At 34.2% G+C, this 20,787-nt stretch overlaps 1 protein-coding gene across 5 annotated transcripts; it reads left to right on the top strand.

Moving 5' to 3' along the window:
• Nucleotides 1-787: 787 nt before the first annotated feature.
• LOC110610277 (myosin-6) lies at nt 788-20,787 on the top strand. 5 transcript variants are annotated; one of them, XM_021750119.2, is made up of 40 exons: nt 789-1,272; nt 2,677-2,805; nt 3,052-3,195; nt 3,454-3,599; nt 3,690-3,846; nt 3,983-4,041; nt 4,125-4,284; nt 4,905-5,054; nt 5,126-5,262; nt 5,357-5,503; nt 5,599-5,700; nt 6,995-7,052; nt 7,154-7,255; nt 8,616-8,653; nt 8,763-8,889; nt 9,007-9,177; nt 9,263-9,394; nt 9,493-9,602; nt 9,742-9,799; nt 10,079-10,256; nt 10,378-10,583; nt 11,230-11,349; nt 13,376-13,474; nt 13,646-13,858; nt 14,185-14,301; nt 14,627-14,766; nt 14,879-14,987; nt 15,086-15,106; nt 15,208-15,288; nt 15,387-15,557; nt 16,010-16,141; nt 16,319-16,504; nt 16,984-17,091; nt 17,164-17,234; nt 17,329-17,428; nt 18,207-18,263; nt 19,492-19,548; nt 19,940-20,020; nt 20,108-20,187; nt 20,266-20,787. In XM_021750119.2, the coding sequence occupies exons 1-40, from the start codon at nt 1,270-1,272 to the stop codon at nt 20,378-20,380; spliced, it is 4,572 nt and encodes a 1,523-aa protein (XP_021605811.1). In that variant the 5' UTR covers nt 789-1,269; the 3' UTR covers nt 20,381-20,787. The 5 variants fall into 5 exon arrangements, with proteins under 5 accessions (XP_043811260.1, XP_021605811.1, XP_043811261.1 ...); XM_043955325.1 differs by lacking the exon at nt 14,185-14,301 and having other exon boundaries at nt 788-1,272; XM_043955326.1 differs by lacking the exons at nt 789-1,272; nt 2,677-2,805; nt 3,052-3,195; ... (2 more) ...; nt 3,983-4,041; nt 4,125-4,284 and adding an exon at nt 4,383-4,710.

The raw sequence follows: 20,787 nt of genomic DNA, 5'->3' as shown, positions 1-20,787 counted from the left end.
TCTCACCTTTCTCTGCCACTATATCATGTGGATACACTTTAATATAGTGCATTAATATTAAATAATTTTAAAATAATTTAAACATACATATAGTTTAAAAATTATATAAAATTATATTGAAAGGATATAATTTTTTATATTTAATTTAGGTACATATCATCTGTAACCACATGTCTTATGAAATTGGATTAACATATATAAGTGATTATAATTTTTAATAATATTTATTAATTTAACATCATACTAATTTCATTTTATTTATTCTTTGTATTAAAAATATATTAGAGTGGTTATTTTTTATAAATAAAAAATACTTAAATGAATTTCAATAATATTGTATTAATTAAAAATGATTACAAAAAATCACATTAACTATATTTAACGAAAAATACGTTGATGGGAAAAGACGCGGAGACTCACCGCATCACTGTGGATATGAGATGCGCTTAATCCAAATTATTGATTAATAATTTTTTCGATTGTGATTTTTTTTAGTAGGATTCTATTGTGATTTTATTTTTCAATAATTATTAGTATTTTTAAATAATTAATTATGACATTTATTTTTTTAAAAAATTTAATACTGAAATTTAATTTAATAAGAAAAGTAAAATAATCTTGATAGACATTGATTAACCCTAACCCTTAGCCAATGTGAAGAATGACTTCGATTAGGATGCAGGGGCACCGCGAGTAAATAACTGAAGATTTGTGGGGGCAAATCAGGGAGCATATGAAAAATGTTATGTTCGAGTTAATGCGTTCACGTTGTTTTTCGTTGGAGAGGAAAGCCAAACGAATGCAGAGAGACAGCAAGCGAGAAAACAATTTCTTCGTGAGAAACAGAAGGAAATTGCGAGAAAATAAGGGAAAATAGTTGCAGGGAGGGGTCTCGGCTTTTACTTATGGTCCCTAAGGGTTTTCAGGTTCGGCATTGTCAGCTCTCTGCAACAATAGCTTCCCCCGTGTGACCTCCCCTCTGCCCCTTCATTTCTTCGCAAACAGAAGAAAAAAAGCCTTAAATTGCCGACACTTTGAGAGAGCGAAATCATTAACAAAGTTGTTACACTTATTAACACATAGAGATACAGAGTCAAGGCTTGAGGAGCGAAAATCTGATTTGGAGGGAAGAGATTTGATGTTTATAGCAACCGCATTTCTGTTGGAATCGAAGAATTCCTTGATGGTGCATTGGTATTGGAGTGGTGAGGGAATCTAGGTTCATTGGCTTGACCTTGGATCTAAATCTGATAAATTTCTGTGGTCGACATGGTACGTCTATTTTTCTCGTTCCTATAATGTTGTTTTTGTCATTTCTGTTAAAGCTAAGGTGTGTTATTTCTGTTTTCTCGATAATTTCCTATTGCATTAATGTTTTGCTCAATGTACCGATGGAAGTTCAACTCCGATGATTTATTAGCAGAATAATCACTTGGGTGCATGTTGTAACTGCAAGAATTAGAATGCAATTCAAATAAAAATCTAATATATAATAAACTAAAAAGTAATAAAGTTATATAATAGGCTTCATTATAGTTGTTTTTTTTTTTTTTGGGTGTTCATGGTTTCTTTTGCACTTTAGACTTTCCTGTCTGATAAAGGCTGTAGAAATCTTTAACTTTTTTACTGAAAATGAGACGAAAATATAATTTTCGGTGTAATTTTAAGATTTGGACTCAACGGGTGCGTATATATAAATGCAATAAACAATGAGTTGAGCGGTTTTATGCACTTAATGGGACGGTGTACTGAAAGCGTAGAAGCATCAGATGGATCGCTAATGAATTGTTAACATAACAGTACACTACTTTACAATTTGGCAGTTGCTTCTTTGAGCTCTGCCCCTCTTTCCTCGTAGCACCTATAGGCCTACAGTTGTTCTTTATGGCCTGTCAAGTGCTTTTGCGGCTAGCATGAACCTTAAATGGCACTTTAGAAAAAAAGAAAAGATTAGAAACTAGTAGAAATATATCCCTCACTTCCTTCGTTTTAATGCAACAGTTGCATTATATTCTGTGGCCTATGCATATTTTGTTTCTTGACTTGTCTTCCTTGTCAAGCAATTTTGGAAACTTCTTATCGTAGCCTTTTTTTTTTTGTGGTTACAACATTCACATTGATTTAGGTCTCATAATTTTTTCACAACTTTTTAACAGCATATAAAATATTTGGCAGCTATGCTTCTGTCCTTTATCCAATTCTTACTCATGCTTCTGTTTGGAAGCTGATTACTTTTTGTCGAAAAATTCTAAATGGAGTACAATTCTGATTTACTGGATTATTTTGACTGGAAAAACCATTGTAGCACGACCAATTTAACCCATAGCTGACCTAAAGAAAAGAAGAAAGAAAAGGAAAAAAGAAAAAAGAACGGATTTATCACTCGATGATGGCTACCTTTAAGCGACATGCTGAAATTCTATTGATCTCATGCCTCTTGATTTTGCTGCGGGGAAAGGAGGAGTTCTGTTTAAGTCCCTAACGATAGTCTGTCTTCACGAGTGGTAACTTCTACCTGCTCATAGTTTGCTGCGATCATCGCATGTGTGCTCAGATAGACACTACATGTTTTTTACTCCAAGTTATTTTTGTTATGTTTTATGATGCCTATGTTATTTTTGAAAGGACGCTTCATTCTTTCTGATGGATATACTGATGATTCCATTGGTCACTCAGGTTGCTTCTCGAAGTTTACTGGTTGGATCTTCCGTTTGGGTGGATGATCCTGAGGTATCTTGGGTTGATGGAGAAGTGTTGAAAATTAAGGGTGATGAGGTTACAATAAAATGTACATCAGGAAAGAAAGTGAGTTTTTCTTGTATACAGCAAGCTTTCATTAAAGAAACTTAAAATTACGTTAAGATTCTTTCACAAATCTAAACATAAACATTTTTTCATATGGATTGCGTTTACACAATGTGACTATATTTTTGAGGTGCCTTTGCATGTTTTTGGGCTATGAGGTGTACATGCAGCCATGCTCATCTCTTCCAGTTTCAGATTTGACCTTTTTTATCCCCCTTTCTCTGGTTTGTTTGTTATCTTCCCTAGGTTGTTGCTAAAGCATCTGATGTTCATCCAAAAGATCCTGAATTTCCCCCGTGTGGCGTGGATGATATGACAAAGTTGGCATATTTGCATGAGCCGGGGGTTCTGTACAATCTTAAATGTAGATATGACGAAAATGAAATATATGTAAGTTTAGTGGACTATCTCCATGTCTCCATGTCTCCATGACCATTTTTGGTGTTTGGTATGCCAGTTTTATTTATTTATATTTTTACTCTGTAGGCTTTACTATACATAAATACATGCATGGACACACACACGCACGCTTGCACACATATAGGTCTGTATGTATCCATGTACGCATTTTTTTATGTATATATATATTAGCTGTAATAACATGTATTCTTTGGTTTATGAAGCTAAACTCTTTACTGGTTTTCTCAGACTTACACGGGAAATATATTGATTGCGGTGAACCCTTTTAAAAGAATTCCACATTTATATGCCAGTGACATGATGCAACGGTATAAAGCGGCAGCATTTGGTGAGCTGAGTCCACATCCATATGCTGTTGCAGATTCAGCTTACAGGTGATTCTCATATGAGCCTGTCTATCTCAATAGCCGTATATTTTTTTGGATAAGGATTTCCTCACAAGTAGAGAAATTATAAGCTTGCAGACAGATGATCAATGAGGGAATAAGCCAGGCAATATTGGTTAGCGGGGAGAGTGGTGCTGGTAAAACAGAGAGTACCAAGAGTCTTATGTGTTATTTGGCCTATATGGGAGGGAGAGCGGCAGCTGAGGGAAGGTCTGTTGAGCAGAAAGTTTTAGAGGTAGCATAATCTTTTGAAGTTATTACACGGATCCATGTAGTTGCATGTTGTTACACTATGAGATGCAACTGTTTCCTTTTGAAATGAGCTTTGAAAATGACAGATTGGTTGGATCTTTTTATTTTTTCTGTTCCAGTCCAATCCTGTTTTGGAAGCATTTGGTAATGCAAAGACTGTCAGGAATAATAATTCAAGGTGGTATACACTTATTGAAAGTGGTCAATTTTTTAATTCATATTATGGGTTAAGAGTTATAAAATTCTGTCCTTGAATTGTAGTCGCTTTGGCAAGTTCGTGGAGCTCCAGTTTGATCAGAGAGGGATGATTTCAGGGGCTGCCATTAGGACTTATTTACTGGAAAGATCCCGTGTTTGTCAAGTGTCTGATCCCGAAAGAAACTACCATTGCTTTTACATGCTGTGTGCTGCTCCTACGGAGGTAAATTGATGTCCTGCATGCTTCTGAAATGTTCTTACGGGAGGCTATAGGTTCTGGTGCAAATACATAGGGATTATGCAATGTCTAACGGTCTACTGTTCTTTTGGCACTGTGGCTATTAAGAAATCATCATTTTGCATATATTGAAAGACAATTCAAATTTCACTTAAGTAGATTTCACACGTTTTCTCTCATAGAAACTAAAACAGCAATAACAATCTCAAATAGCCTTATGCAACATCCAGAGGGTTCTTTTTGAACAAACAGTTTCAACTTCAAAGCTAAATAAGCACTAACAGCAGTTGAAGTTGTCATGCCTTGATCTGTAGAAGACAGGGAAATGAAAAAATGCAATTTGAATTTCACTTTCCTTTGATGTGTCAGTCAGAGTTTTGCAGATGTAGGACCATTGAAAAATATCAATTGGCAAGCAATGTTTCCTTTTTTTTATCGCCACTAACCTTACATATAAACTTGTTGAAATCTGTTCTTGTACCTATATTAAGTTTCTGGCCAAGGTGTTTTATGATTGGGATTCCATAGCTCACATCAATGATTGATGTCAGCTGTTAGTATTTTAGCTGTCTTCGCTTACATGTGTTTCCCTATGTGTGTATCAGGATGTCAAGAAGTACAAATTAGGAAACCCTAGAAAATTCCATTATCTCAATCAATCAAACTTCTTTGAGCTGGATGGAATGGATGAGTCCAGTGAGTATCTCGCTACTAGGAGGGCTATGGATGTTGTTGGGATAAATGCTGATGAGCAGGTGCTATATTTCAACATTTCGTAATAGGGATTTTTCAAGTGAAAATAGTTTCTAAAAGTTGTCGGTTGCAGGAAGCAATATTTCGAGTTGTGGCTGCAATACTGCATCTGGGTAATGTTGAGTTTGGAAAGGGAGCTGAAGCAGATTCTTCTGTACCGAAGGATGATAAGTCGCGGCTCCATCTCAGGACTACGTCTGAACTTTTCATGTAATTGCTCCTTAATTTAATCTATTCATATAATTTATGGTTTTTGATGTCTAGATTAGTTAAGGAAATTCTATAATCTGCTAGTTTGGTTTAGGTGCGATGAAAAGTCTCTTGAGGACTCCTTATGCAAACGTGTGATTGTGACCCGTGATGAGAGCATTACAAAATCACTTGATCCAGCTGCAGCAACTGTCAATAGAGATGCTTTGGCTAAAACTGTCTACTCACGGTTATTTGATTGGTATGCTGTAACTTCATGTTTATGTTCTAAAGTATGTTGCTCTAATTGATGGCATCGCTCAACAATTTAACTTTCTCGAGCACCCGTACTTACAGGCTTGTGAACAAGATTAACCACTCTATTGGTCAAGACCCCAATTGTAAATCTTTGATTGGAGTTCTGGATATATATGGTTTCGAAAGTTTCAAGACAAACAGGTGCTTAACCGGTACGCTTTTGTTTACTTCATAAATGAAGGTTAATTTCCTTGCATATAACTGCATGAAAATAACTGTATTTCTTTTGACAAGAATCATTAACTAGTGCATTTCAATTTTGGTGCTCGTAATGACATTTATATGTTTGTTGGTTTTTTTAATTTTTTTGCTCTGTTCCCGAGCAAACCAACTCCAATAGTTGGGGTTTGTTTGCTTGTAGAAATAAACTTTGAGGAATTTCTTAGGTGACATTAAATTGAAGCTAAATGACCAGGAGTTTAGGGTGTTGGAATGAGTGGTATGACTCCATCAGTCCATCTTCTTGGATTGGGTTTGAAAGGTGTGAACTTAGATTCTTCTGGAGTATCCCACTTGATTTCCCTTCTACTCTCAAGCATCCAAGAAGCTGCTATATGGAGACTCTTAAAATTTCAGGAGGACTAAAAAATTTGAACCCTGGAGCTATACATTGACTGATGAGCAAAGAAAACTTTTAATTCTCAGGTTTGAAAAGTCAAAGATTACTGATGTATTCAAGAGACTTCTTGTAGGGTATGTTTAGTGGCTCCATTCATAAACTTCACAGAACAAAGTTTGTCTCATAGAAGAAAAGCGACATAGTCTTCTTGGCATATTACTTATATACCACATGGTAGCTTTGTTTTCTAACAATATGATAGGATGTTTCCTTTTGTTTAGATGATTGATATGGAATTTGGTAGATTGTCATGATTTGGCCTGGGCTTCTCTGGGGACTTGGGTAGGTTCAGCATCAAGCAAGCCTTAGAATATGTACTAGGTGAATACGTGACATCCAATTTTTACATGAAGTTATAAGATTAAAAAAAGCAATAAATGAGTGCATAGCAGTATTTGAAGACAGTCAAAGGGTTTTTAAGTGCTTGGTCAATAAGCAAAGCAAATACACAGCAAAAGATTAAATAGAGTCCATAAAGACTAAGGAATTAATCAAGCTCAAAACATGAAAAATGTAGCAAGGAACAAGGACACTGATAAAATTAGATCAATTCTGGAACTCTGGAAGTAACAAGAACCCTGCAAAAATTGGAACAAAATTTGAAATATTTAAGTCGAAGGCAGAAATTTTAGATATGAAACCCATCTCAGTAGCACATCTTAAAAACACTTGAATGAAATTTATATGCCTAAATACCATTCTTATTGCACGTTTACCTTCCAATGAGTGAAAAAATATTTTCCATTTTATTATGTGAAGAGAATTTACATTTGCAACCAGTTGAGTTAGCTTGCTATGTTATTTGTTCATTTGCAGTTTTGAGCAATTTTGTATTAATTTGACCAACGAAAAACTGCAGCAACATTTCAACCAGGTTTTTGCACATTACATTTGTACTTATATTTTCTTAGCATTGCTTGGAATCTCCAAATGTCTTCTCTTAGTCTAATCTGTCCTGAATATGGTATTTGATAGCATGTTTTCAAGATGGAGCAAGAAGAATACACAAAAGAAAAAATTGACTGGAGTTACATAGATTTCATTGATAATCAGGATGTCCTTGATCTCATTGAAAAGGTGTGATATCTTTTTTGTTATGTTGAATTATATTCTGATCCAGTATCAAAACCAATAAATATTTAACTTTTAGGCTTATCTTTGTTGTAATGTGCCACTTGTTATATGAATATTGATGTGAACACATTTTCCTTTTCTTCTTGTTCCTTATTTGTCAATTTCAGGAAGAGTTTAATGCTGCTGTAATCAATCGACTGCTTCTTTTACTATTCTTCATAATCATCACTGTCTTATCTTTCTTTTCATTTTCTCTCATCTCTTTGTTACTTGGGGTGTCCTTATTTACCAAATCATAAGGCAGATGGATCATGAATGTTAAACATTTTCAATGTTGCTGTAATCTATTTCCTGCTTTTACTATTATTTACAATATTTTATTCCATGTATCCACAATTATCAGCTGTTACTAATTTTACTATTGTTTCACGCATGCTTTGCTTATAAGTAGGTGTCTTCTCTTAATTATGATTCCATGTGTCTAGGTTGCAAATTTATGCGATTCTATGACCAATACTTTGTTACTTATAAATAAGTGATAATGCAAACCAGCAATACAAGAGATGTGATGTCAATTTTAGTGCTAAAAGAGAAACTGCATTATCTTATATACGGGCATAAGAGAATAAACTTATTCTAGGTCTGGTGTTCAACAAGTTATTTCAATTTGATTAGTCTTTTCCAATAATTACTTAATTTATTCTACCATGAAAGCCAGTTTATGCCATAGTTGTGAAGTCACTTTTTCCATGAAGTAAAAATGACTCCAGGACACTAAAACTGCTGTAGAATTCGTTTATAGGTGCAACTTAAGGAGTTAGTTTTTTCTCTTTGCAAAATTGATCAGAAACACCGACGTGGTGTCTTGGTTATCTAAAGGTATATTTTATGAGGTTGCTACTTTGGATTATAATCCAAATTTCTTTTATTCTAAAATAATCACGTGATGCCCAACAATGTTGATTAATTGATTTGACATGTTTGGATGTAAATAATTTCCGTGGAGATGAATCCTGTTGCAATATTGCAGTGCATAACTTGGCTGACTTCCTAGAACAATTGAATATCCTTTTAATAAAAAGAAAATGAAAGAGGACTTCAGAGACAAGATTGATCAGGTTTTCTTCCCTTGAAAGAGACGAGTTTTCAGAATTTGTATTATCATCAGTCCTAGTAGATATTGATTTTTTGTTAGTTGCACAGAGTATTGTACTTGTGCACATAATTGCTGGCATTCATATATTTTGGTTTCTCAGTTTATCTTTTCAAGCCACAGCAACAAGTGACTTTATTTTATGGATGGAAAAGTTGTTTGATATTTATTTATGTTTGATTATTCTAATTTGTAGTTTTACAATTTCAGAAACCTGGAGGCATCATTGCTCTTCTTGATGAAGCTTGGTATGTGAAAAAAAATGAAGATAATGCAGTATTATATGAACACTATTTTGCTTTTTAGAAAATACTATCCTCTATTTTTATGTTACGCTTACTTGTTTTATCCTTGCAGTATGTTTCCTAGATCAACAAACGAGACATTTGCACAGAAGCTTTATCAGACTTTTAAAGATCACAAGCGCTTTAGCAAGCCTAAGTTGGCGCGTAGTGACTTCACTATTTGTCATTATGCTGGTGATGTGAGTATGTTGTGATTTTGGTTTACACGAGAATGACAGAAATGTTGGCCCTTCTTTTAGCAAGGAAGAGGTATATTACAACTCAGTACTTGTTAAGTTGGTATTTTCTTAATGCAGGTAACATACCAAACTGAACAGTTTCTAGATAAAAACAAAGATTATGTTGTTGCGGAGCACCAGGCTCTCCTTAGCGCGTCCAAATGCACCTTTGTTTCAGGACTTTTCCCCCCATTACCTGAGGATTCTGCGAAATCATCAAAGTTTTCATCAATAGGAACTCGGTTTAAGGTATGCCTATCCAGCTGTCCATAATTTTGATGCACATAACAAGGTTCTTTTACACGCTATAGTCTTAATTCCTGTCTTCTTACAGCAACAACTACAATCTTTGCTTGAAACACTGAGTGCCACTGAGCCACACTACATTCGTTGTGTAAAGCCAAATAATGTACTAAAGCCAGCCATCTTTGAGAACAGTAATGTTCTACAGCAACTACGTTGTGGGGTAAGATTAGAGAATTTGGTCATTTCTCCTATCGTGATATTGAATTCAGTAAGTTTCCCCATTAAAGTGTAGTGGATTTCATACGAATTTGGTTCCAGGGAGTCATGGAGGCTATTAGGATTAGTTGTGCAGGATTTCCCACTAGGAAAACTTTTGATGAATTTGTTGCTCGTTTTAGCATTCTGGGACCAGATGTTCTCAAGGGGAGGTAGCTTTACTAAATTTTCACTTTCACTGAGCATAGCTTTAATTTTCAATGTGGTTATGATACATCATTCATTGGATATGTTGGAAACTTTTTTTTATTTAAGTTGCATTTGCTATGTCCCATTTTTTTTTTGTTACAGTAATGGGCCTACTGCATGCAAGAAGCTTTTGGAGAAGGCGAACCTTCAAGGTTATCAGGTATATTTTTCTAATGATACTCTTGCATAGACTCACATCCATAATTTTCTGCATGTGTACATCCTTTGCTACGTGCAGCCACTTTTTTTTTTTTTTTAAATCCTGTATATGGTGCTTGAAATTTGTATTGCATATAGGACAGTTTTCTGTGAGGCATTATATGAGTTTTAAAACATTGTTTATTGCATAATTGCTACACCTTAGATACCAGCATTCACTGCTGATTACTTGTATGGCACTGTTTCTAACATTTGAAGAACTGGACCATGTCTGTTGCAGATTGGCAAATCAAAAGTGTTCCTTAGAGCTGGTCAAATGGCAGAACTAGATGCTCGTCGAAGTGAGGTGTTAGGAAGAGCAGCAAGGCTCATTCAAAGGAAAGTTCGTTCATACTTTTGCCGCAAACGCTTCATCCTATTGCGGCAGTCTGCCATTGATATCCAGAAAGTGTGCAGAGGTACTATTAGCCTTTTACATAACTGCGTATGCATTTCAGAAAATTGAATGTTTTGGTAAATGTTCAATTGAGAATTTATTTCTCTCGACTTGTAAACTTTCACCTTTTGGTCCATTTGCAGGCCAACTAGCACGCCATGAGTACGAGTGCCTAAGAAGAGAAGCTGCATGTCTGATAATTCAGAAATATGGTCGGAGGTATCTTGCACGGAAAGCTTACAACAGGTTGTGCTGTTCAGCTGTTCCTATTCAGGCAGCTATGCGTAGAATGGCTGCTTGTAGTGAGCTTCTGTTCAGGAGGCAGACAAGAGCTGCAACTGTTATCCAGGTAACTTCACAAGTGTGTTCATGGAATTAAAATTTTATATGTTTGGAAATTTTGCTCATGCTTTTCATTAGTTATTTACCTCTTATTCCTTTCAATCAAAGTGGGATGTGTGGAATGATTACAAATGTTATTACTCTCCAACTGATAACGACAAATAAGTGGATCATGAATTCATGATAATGCTTCCTTAGCGATTTGATGTATCTGAGTAACACCAAATTCTCAGAAAGAAGCAGTTAATCTGCTATCTTGACCTGCTATGTGAAAAAACAAAAAGGAAAAGAGCAGGCCTTGTTTTGTTTTAGGAAACCTCGACAACTATTTAATGGAGACAACCTCAAACTTGTATAGTCGTTATAATCAAAGCACAATGTCAGTAACAAAGCAAGAAAATCACCATTTCTCAAATGCCTATTGTCCAATTTCACTTCAGTTGGGATGGGGGAAGACTATTGAATATTGAGTGGCCCATGCATAATAAATTGGACCAGAACTCCTTGCCTTCAGCTGCTAGTTGTGAGCTTAGCAGGTTATTCTGTTATCTACTGCATCCATTTTTTTATAGTTCCCTTTCTTTCTCCATGTGTGTGTGTGTGAGAGAGAGAGAGAATTGTGATATGTCCTCTCTGGCTTCATGCTCTTACAGACTCAGTGCCGAAAATACTTGGCCTCCCTTCACTATTTGAGGTTAAAGAAAGCAGCAATCACCATGCAATGTGCCTGTAGAGGAGAAGTTGGGCGTAGAGAACTTCAGAAACTTAAAATGGTGACCTCCTTTTTCCTCATCCTCTTGTTTTTTCTATTCATTTTTGTTTCCTACTTTTTTGTGATTATCTATTTTTCTGTTTTCTAAATTTATGGTTGTTCCTTTTCTTCCCTTTTCATGCGAGTTTTCCATTTCATTAGTGTTTGAATTTTGATGTTACTCTTTTCTTCTTCCACCCTTTTTGGTGCTATTGGTAGATAATAAGGTTATTATTTTTATTACTATTATTGGCATTTGGATTCTAGAGTGTTTTTTTTTCCTAATATATCTGCTTCAAAGGATGACTACTTGGTGACATGTTGAAAATGCTATTATGCTTGTGCATGAATTCCAGAGTACTCTGTTCTAAGGGTATAAACGAACTAAACTGTTTGTAAGTTATTTGAGATTTGACTCGGTAAAAGTTCGACCTGACTTGACTCATTTGAAAAATGAGTCAAGCTCGAACTTAATTTTTAAGTTCGTTAAATAAACGAGTCGAGTTTGAGCTCTACAGTGTTTAGCCCGTGAATTCGACTCGTTTCTAATTTTAAGAGTAAGCACGCGAACAGACTCGTTAAATGAGCTCGTGAATATGTTTAATCATTTTTCTAAGGATTTATATTATTTTATGTTTTATAAATTTGTAGTTATATTTATTTAAACTTTATTTTAAAAAAATAATATATTAGTTAAAATTATAATATAATCATTATAAAATAATATATTTATAAAATTTGATTATTTATAATTTAAATCTAAATTGTAATATAAAAACAACTTAATATTATTATGATATAAAAAATAAATTTAGAGTCTCAAATAATAAATGTATTCTTAAAATAAAATAATAATTGTTATATAATGTTATAAATACTCTTTCAATCATGATATAAGTAATATTAGGTGATAAATACTATCAATTTTAATATATATTTACATTATTTTTATATTTTTTCAATGTTAAACTTCAAAAATCGAGTTATAATAAACTATAAAATTATTACTATTACTCTATATATCTCTCTTTCTTTCTTTAAATAATGTTTATTAAGCTTTAATTTTAAAGAGATTAAAAGTCAAGTTTTATTTAGTTTAGTTTTTAAATATTAAATAATAAATTCTTTATCAATGTATAACAGAATGCCTTAAAATCATTTATTCATATAAATTTGAATTAAGATATTTTAAAAAAGAAAAATATTTTATTTATCTAAAATGTCTTAAAATCATAAGATGCTCTTACAATTAAATATTTTCTAAGAAAAACTTTAAATGTATATTAAAAAAAAAAATTAATAAATGTTAAATGTAATACACTTTTATTGATAAATTATAAAATTTTAACAATTTTAATTATATAACATATTAAGAGAAAATTATTGGTATAAAATAAACTAAATAAATATGCTTAAAGAAAGAAAAAAAAAAAGAAAAAAAAAACAAAGGATGTGGGACAATCCAATCCCACATCGCAAGAAAGGAAAGGAGGAGGGGTTTTCCGTCCCTATAATAAGGGAAGCCCCTCTCTTTCCTTATCATTATTACATGTCTTATGACGTGTTGTGCGACCCATAGTACTTGTGGGTCTCAAGAGAGTTTAAAATATTTTAATTATAGTATAAAATATATTTAGTTAAATTCATTTTTAAATGGCTTTTGAGTTTGAGTTCATAATTCGAGTTGAACTTTTTCAATCGAGCTCAAATATGAGCTTATTACGAACCAAGTTCATATATAGAGAACTCGATATATACGAACCTAAACTGCTTTGATATCGAACCTAAACTGCTTTGCAAAACTTGGCTCAACTAGATTATATTTTTACTTTGTTCCTCCTCTGGATTTCATAGTATTTCATAGTAGGAGTAAATTTATTTACCAACTCAGCAGTTGAAAAATGATTTCTTAGGTTAAATATACCTTTTCCTCCTGCAACAGTCCACAGCTCTCAAATGCAGTTTAAATCTGTTGCCACAGTTCCTTGAGCTATCATTTATTAATCATATGTGTTGGTAAGTCTCTGATACTTCTTGTATGTCTGCAGGCTGCTAAAGAGACAGGTGCCCTGCAAGAGGCCAAGACTCAACTGGAAAAGCAAGTTAAAGAACTTACTTGGTGTCTAGAGCAGGAGAAAAGAATGAGGGTAGGAATTCTTTTTTCCTGTTTAGGCATCTTTGCACATGGGCTGAGCACTGTATTTTTTAATTTAGATTTAAGTGCTGAATAAAACAGAAGTTAGCTATATTGGTGTTTCCCATTACATGATTCACTCTATCATGTTGCTTCCATTTTTTGAATCCTCCATTTAATGCAGGCCGACCTTGAGGAAGCCAAAACACAGGAAAGTGCCAAATTACATTCTGCTTTGCAAGAGATGCAACTTGAATTCCAAGAAACCAAAGCACTGCTTATCAAGGAATGTGAGGCTGCAAAGAAAGAGAGTGGAAAAGTTCCTATCACAAAGGAGGTCTCAGTTGTTGACCATGAACTAGTGAATAAACTTACTGCTGAAAATGAGATGCTCAAGGTAAGATTTTACATATGTTAGTTTAATGGAGCTTCGGTTTTAAATACTGATACAAAGCTTTAGAAATAAGTGCATGCATTTATCTAAGAAAACAGAAAATGAATAAAATAAGAAAAGGTAAAATTTAACCTGTACTAAATGAATATGTTCTGAATGAGGTTTTTTAAAAAACATTTTGCTTTTAAATGGACCGTGGGTTTAAAATGCTGATAAAGGGCTTCGGAAGTATGTGCATTCATCAGTCTGAGGAAACGGAAAATGGATAATCTATAAACAAGATAAAGTTCAACTTGTACTAAAGGATATTTTTGTATGATTCTCCATAGGCTATGGTAAGTTCACCGGAAAAGAAAGAGAGTGGACAAGTTCCTATCACAAAGGAGGTCTCGGTTGTTGACCATGAACTAGTGAATAAACTTACTGCTGAAAATGAGATGCTCAAGGTAAGATTTTACATATGTTAGTTTAATGGAGCTTCGGTTTTAAATACTGATAAAATGCTTTAGAAATAAGTGCATGTATCTATCTAAGAAAACAGAAAGTGGATAAAATAAGAAAATGTCAAATTTAACCTGTACTAAATGAATATGTTCTGAATGATTTTTTTTAAAACATTTTGCTTTTAAATTGACCTTGGGTTTAAAATGCTGAAAAAGGGCTTCAGAAGTAAGTGCATTCATCAGTCTTGAGGAAATGGAAAATGGATAATATATAAACACGATAAAGTTAAACTTGTGCTAAAGGATGTTTTCGTATGATTCTCCACAGGCTATGGTAAGTTCACTGGAAAAGAAAATTGATGAAGCAGAGAGGAAATATGAAGAAACAAATAGGCTCAGTGAAGAACGGTTAAAGCAGGCTTTAGATGCAGAAACAAAGATAATTGAGTTGAAAACTGCCATGCAGAGGTTCTGCAGTTTTAAGATTTATAAATATGCTCCTTTATGTTAATATGGAGTCTGTATAACTGGATTTCTCAATGATTAACATCGGCATAGTTGCTGCCCATATTTATCTCAGGCTTGAAGAACAACTTGCTGATATGGAAGATGCAGAAGTTCTGCGGCGCCAAGCATTGTCTAGTTCATCTGTCCAAACATTGGCAGAACATTTAGCTGTTACATCTGAGGTAATGATACACTACCATTAGGATGAAAGGCCTTTTAATTTCTTTACCACTGTCTTTCATAAACTTACAATTGTTTTCTTCATTTTAAATTCTTGCAGCCTCTAGAGAATGGCCATCATGTAAGTAAAGAAAATAAAGTCAATTAGTTACTTTATAAGTGATTAGTCGTTGCTTTCTGCATATTTGGATATCTATGTTTTGAGTGAAAATACTTCCACAGGAACAACAGAGTTCACCACTAAAACAGTATGGAACAGATGCAGACAAAAGTTTTAGAAGATCTCAGATTGAACGGTTGCATGTATGTGCTTAAAGGGTGGAATGGAAAAGTAACAGTAAGCTCTTTAGTGCTTTTGTTTCAAAGACTTATTTTGATATCTTTTCAAATTTATGATGCAGGAGAAAGTGGATTCTTTAATTAAATGTGTGGGGCAAAATCTTGGTTTTAGTCAAGGAACGCCTGTTGCTGCAATTACTATTTATAGATGCCTTGTCCACTGGAAATCATTTGAAGCAGAAAAAACTAGTGTATTTGATCGCCTTATTCCACTGATTGGTTCCGCAATGGAGGTACTTGATTTTTACCAGTTAAGCATTTTTATAACTAGAAGTGATCCCATCCTAAATCAAGGGACAAAGAAAGAGATCTTCAGCTCAACTAAGCCTGAATTCCAAACTATTTAGGTTTGGTTATATAGAATTAAGGATCCATTCTCTCCATTTCACTTGACTATTGACTTAGGGCTACCTCTTTAAAATGACTTGGAACCTCTAGTCCTTTCTCACTTCTTCTCCACATCATCTTAAACCTGCCCCTCCATTTCTTATCTTCTACAATTTCAGCGTGCTTAAGTTTTTGTACTAGTCCATTTGTTTGTCTACTATGTCTGTGTTCAAACCATCTCAAACTTTTTCTTAGTAGGTTCCACTTCCACCTTCCTATGAATGTTGCATTGCTTATTTATTTAGACTGTATGGAATTGACATCTAATGTACTTGATATTTTATATGATGTCTTGCAGAATCAGGACAGCAATGATCATATGGCCTATTGGCTATCTAATACATCTACACTGCTATGCTTACTTCAACGGACTTTAAAAGGAAGTCAAAAGCCTCCGGCTCCAACATCTTTTTTTGGCAGGATGACTCAAGTAAGTGAATACATTCTTATTGGAGTTTATTTGCATGACTTTTTGAATAAAAAAAGTGAGTTAAATTTAAGCTCGACAATTGTATCTGGAAGACATGTATCTGCTCTATAATCTCGAAATGTTAATCAAAAGTTATGCACATACAAAGGAGTTACTTGACCTGAATTATTTTCTCAGAGTTTCCGTTCATCCCCTTCTTCCTCCAACCTTAAGGTGGGTAAAGATACAGTACAGCTGGTTGAAGCTAAATATCCAGCTTTGCTGTTTAAGCAACAGCTTACAGCATATGTGGAAACAATGTATGGAATCATTCGAGACAATTTAAAGAAAGACTTATCACCGCACCTTTCTTCCTGTGTCCAGGTAAATTGACTCTTCTCTGTTAATGGATCCTTCTACAGATGGTTTTGTGATTTAAAATCCTTCTGGGCTTTTATAGATAGATGATTCAATACATGTTCTTCCTGGATCATGATTTGTCTGCTTGATCAATCAACGCTAGCTTCCACATCTGAATTTTTATATTTATAGCTCATATTTTTGTTCCTTTCCTGCTGGAATTTTATCTATAAACTAGACCTGTAAAGCTTGTCTTTAGCATTGTGTATATTTTGATGGCTAATCTATGTTAAGCTGGCATTTGCATTGCCTATGAGATTTTCCGGACAGGCGTCTTAACTAATGTTTGGACTCGTAAATTTTTTTGCTTGAAAGCATCTCCTGCTTTACCATGAAATGTAACATTAGATGCAGGATAGTAGAAGGCCAAGTGGCAAATTTGTTATTCTCAATAACATCTTTTTGCATTCTGACATCATTAGCGTGTCATCTGAATGGTTCAGGTCCCCAGTGTATCAGATAAAAATGATTCAGAGTCAGCTCCAGCTGATTACTGGAAAAAGATTGTTGAGACCCTGGATGGGATGCTAAATATATTCCAGGAAAATTTTGTAAGGGATTTTAAATTTTCATAATTTATTTCTTCTATTTATGCTTTGTGGCTTATGATTGGGCTCTCCTAGGTTTCTCCAATCCTTGTCCAGAAGATCTTTACTCAAATTTTCTCGCACATCAACGTTCAGCTGTTTAATAGGTAAATTACCGTTTTATCGTTGCTGAAATATGATGTGTAATCTTGCATGTTGCTGGATTTCCTTGACATTGTATTTTTCTGTATGCCACTGCAGTCTTCTTCTTCATCGAGAGTGCTGTACATTCAACAATGGAGAATATGTGAAGGCTGGGTTGGACGAATTAGAACTGTGGTGTGGCCAGGGAAAAGATGAGGTAAACTTCTCAAGCTTTATCCAGTTAAATGCTATAATCACCCCCCAAAAAAAATGATGCAAAAAACCCTTTGAAAAATATACTTAAGAGCGGCAATCAAGCCGGTTGGTTCAACTGGATTAGTGTAAAACTGGACGCCTCTTCTTAAAGAGTAATGGACTTGCCCATATCTCATTCATGATCTGTTAAGATATTTTAGAATATTGCCTTAATTGTTGTAATATTGTAGATATGTGCTAATTAGGGCCTGTAAATAGCCTAGGATTTCTTGATTTGTATTCTTCCTATTTTTGTACCTAAGTTAACACTATAAATCCCCAGTTTGCTTGAGGGAATAATCAAGAAATTCTATTCTCAAATTCCACTCTTTTCTTCTTCTTCTGCATGATCCATATGATTTTGTGATTCTCCTTGGTTGAGCAAATACATCCATACCCCAAAAAACCTAACTAAACAAGGAAAAAAATCTAATAAGAATTACAACAAATTAGGAGCTAAATCAGGGATGCACAACTGATAATGGATTACAACAAATTAGGATCTAAATCAGGGAATGTACAGGCAAATAATTGTATAGCTAATAGAATTCCTAAGTCAACTCTTTCTCAAATGAGGAATAAGAATAAATAGGAAAGATTTAGAGATTCTAACATTTCAATACGGTTCATTTTACAAGATGATAAGATTTTGGGTTTTTTATGGATCCATGATTTGGTTTTTTTTCAAGAGGCTTTATAGTATTATTTGTTTCAATATTGTTTGTAATGTTTGGTTGCAGTACGTAGGCTCAGCTTGGGATGAACTTAGACATACAAGGCAAACTGTTGGATTCTTGGTATGTTCATTTCAGTACTTGCAATATATATTACTATGATAGTTCAATTAGGTCGAAACTTGCTCTAGTGATCAGCAATGTGCTATCAGTTGTCCCTTTGGCTCTTTGTTCACTTGCAATCATGGCTCATGTTGCTGGGAAATATCTTTGTGAATAGATTGCTTATTTCTTTTTCCACTAACTGTTTGTTGTTTGGTTCATTTAGGAAAAAAGGATAATGAAATTTTCCATTCAAATTTTATAGTAGCAAATTACATATAGCTTAAAGTTAATCTTGAAAATTGCGCTGACGTTATATTTTCAGTTGAAATAAAGTTGGCCAAACAGTTTCTCAAAGAAAAAAAATGTTAGTCAAACAGATAATATTGTAATAAACCTTGTATTTGAATACTAAACTATCCTCAAGGTGTGGCGTTAGAGAGAGAAATATTGCCTGAAAGAAGCAATATGTATAATAAGTATGGTTGGTGTGAAAATAACAAGAATACCACACGGTAACAGAAATACGAATAATAAAGAAAGATGGGACGGGTGGAGGTAGCACCAATTAAAGAAAAGTTAAGAGTAACTATAGGAAACTTGGTTGAGATCAATGAGGTCCTAAGATGCAACAACATGAAAGAAAGGTTTCATTCAAGTAGAAAGTGCAAGATGCACAAGTAGACTGAATGAAAAATGATGGGTATAAATTCTGTGGATTTGATTGCTAACCGAGAATATTAACTCTAATAACGAATGTAATAGAGGAAAAAGGTTTATCTGGTTGTAACCTTGACTAGATTGAACTCAAACAAAGCTTTATGAAGTTTATAGTTATGGGTCCTGTGTATAAACTGGTTGTAACCTATGCTATTTTATTAGCCTTTTGCTCATCGATATGAGCAATTTTTGTTCTCACAGCTCTGTTTGGATCTTCGGTCAAATTTAATCTGGAGTTGTAAAGTTGTATGCTTACATTAACTTGTTTTCTGGAACGGACTTGAAAAATTTTGGAGGGTGTTATCAATTAGGGAGCCTTGAATGTATCTGGATTGAAATTTTTATCATTTGTTAACAAAGCATGCCATTGATGTCAATATTGTTACTAACTTTTTCCTCTGTAAAATGGCACATGGAACAGTGGGCATTGACGGCTATTCCATTTTTAGCTCAGTTGAAATGCTTTGTGGTTTTTGGTTTTCCTTTGTAAGTCTAATTTTAGCAATTCTTTTTTTTTTTTCTTTTCCAGGTTATACATCAGAAGTCAAGGATATCCTACGATGATATTACAAATGACCTTTGCCCTGTAAGCCTTCCCTTCCCTGGTTTCAAATCTGGAATAAACTATGATTGAATTGTAAAAATATCAAAACTTTTAATCCAGAAAACCTTTAAAAGAACCTAGGCATGTTTATCCCAGGCCATGCTAAGAACGAAGCATGTGGCTGGAATCATAGGGAATGAATTATTACTATGAGCATGTTAAGTCACATTGGTTGAGAATAATGGGCAAAAGTGTGTTCTATATGACTTGGGCAATCTGGTCCCTTTTATCATCAAAGTATGAAGTTGCTTGATAATAACTAGATTTGAAACTGTTAATTTAAATTGTTTGTAGAACTTATGTAAACATGTTATTATATTTGTGTTGCATTATCTACGAATGCCAGTCTCTCATTAGTCCTCGCCGTTTTCAGGTGCTGAATATTCAACAGCTTTACCGAGTATGCACGCTATACTGGGATGACAACTACAATACTCAAAGCGTTTCCCCGGATGTAAGGCCAATTAGATTCCCAACTGGAAGGTGTTGAAGAAATTAAATTTTCAATCTTGTCACGGTTCTGCATCTTGTTTTTGTGTAGGTCATTTCCAGCATGAAAGCTCTGACAGATGAGTCCAACAACGACGATAGCAATTCCTTTTTGTTGAAAGAGGATCCCAGGTGAGAAAGGAAGCAACTTCCTCTTCAATGGAAAAACTCATCCCCCAAACTCCTACTCATTAAAACTTTTGAATGCAGTATTCCTTTCTCAATTGAAGAAGTATCTAGATCTCTCCATGGGAAGGATTTTTCAGATGTAAAAGCTCCTTCAGAACTTCTTGAGAATCCAGACTTCGAATTTTTACAGGATTAAGGCTGTGGTTCTTTCTTGTTCTTTTTCCACTTCATCATTTCATCAACAGTGTTCGAAATTCCAGTCAATGCCTTGCAGTAAATGAACCTCCATTTTTTGTTCTTTTTATGCACCATTTTAACATTCTTTGCCCCTAATGTAATATTATTGTGATAAATTACAGTTGTAAAAATCTCATTAGAATGGTTCTCATAGTTGATGGGGCTTTACAGTTTTTTTTTTTGTCGACCAAATCTTTGCTTAAAAGTCCCTTGGAACTGCATTCTTTGTAGGATGGTGGGAAGGGAAATTTTTGGTGATGTAGTATGATGGGAAGGTGATGTTAGGGAATTCTGGCTCCCAAATTTCATCATGTAAGAAGTGTCATGAAACGGGCCTTTATATTTATAGTAAAATTCTTTTGGTCA

This window comes from Manihot esculenta, chromosome 3, assembly GCF_001659605.2.
Source record: "Manihot esculenta cultivar AM560-2 chromosome 3, M.esculenta_v8, whole genome shotgun sequence".
Classification (NCBI taxonomy): Eukaryota; Viridiplantae; Streptophyta; class Magnoliopsida; order Malpighiales; family Euphorbiaceae; genus Manihot; species Manihot esculenta.
The sequence above is the reverse complement of the archived record's forward strand: the minus strand, read 5'-3'. Positions and strand labels throughout refer to the sequence as shown.

Coding starts and splice junctions, on each gene's coding strand:
- LOC110610277 (XM_021750119.2), top strand. Junction 5,055..5,125: donor GGATAAATGCTGATGAGCAG/GTGCTATATTTC, acceptor TGTCGGTTGCAG/GAAGCAATATTTCGAGTTGT. Junction 20,188..20,265: donor TTGTTGAAAGAGGATCCCAG/GTGAGAAAGGAA, acceptor TTTTGAATGCAG/TATTCCTTTCTCAATTGAAG.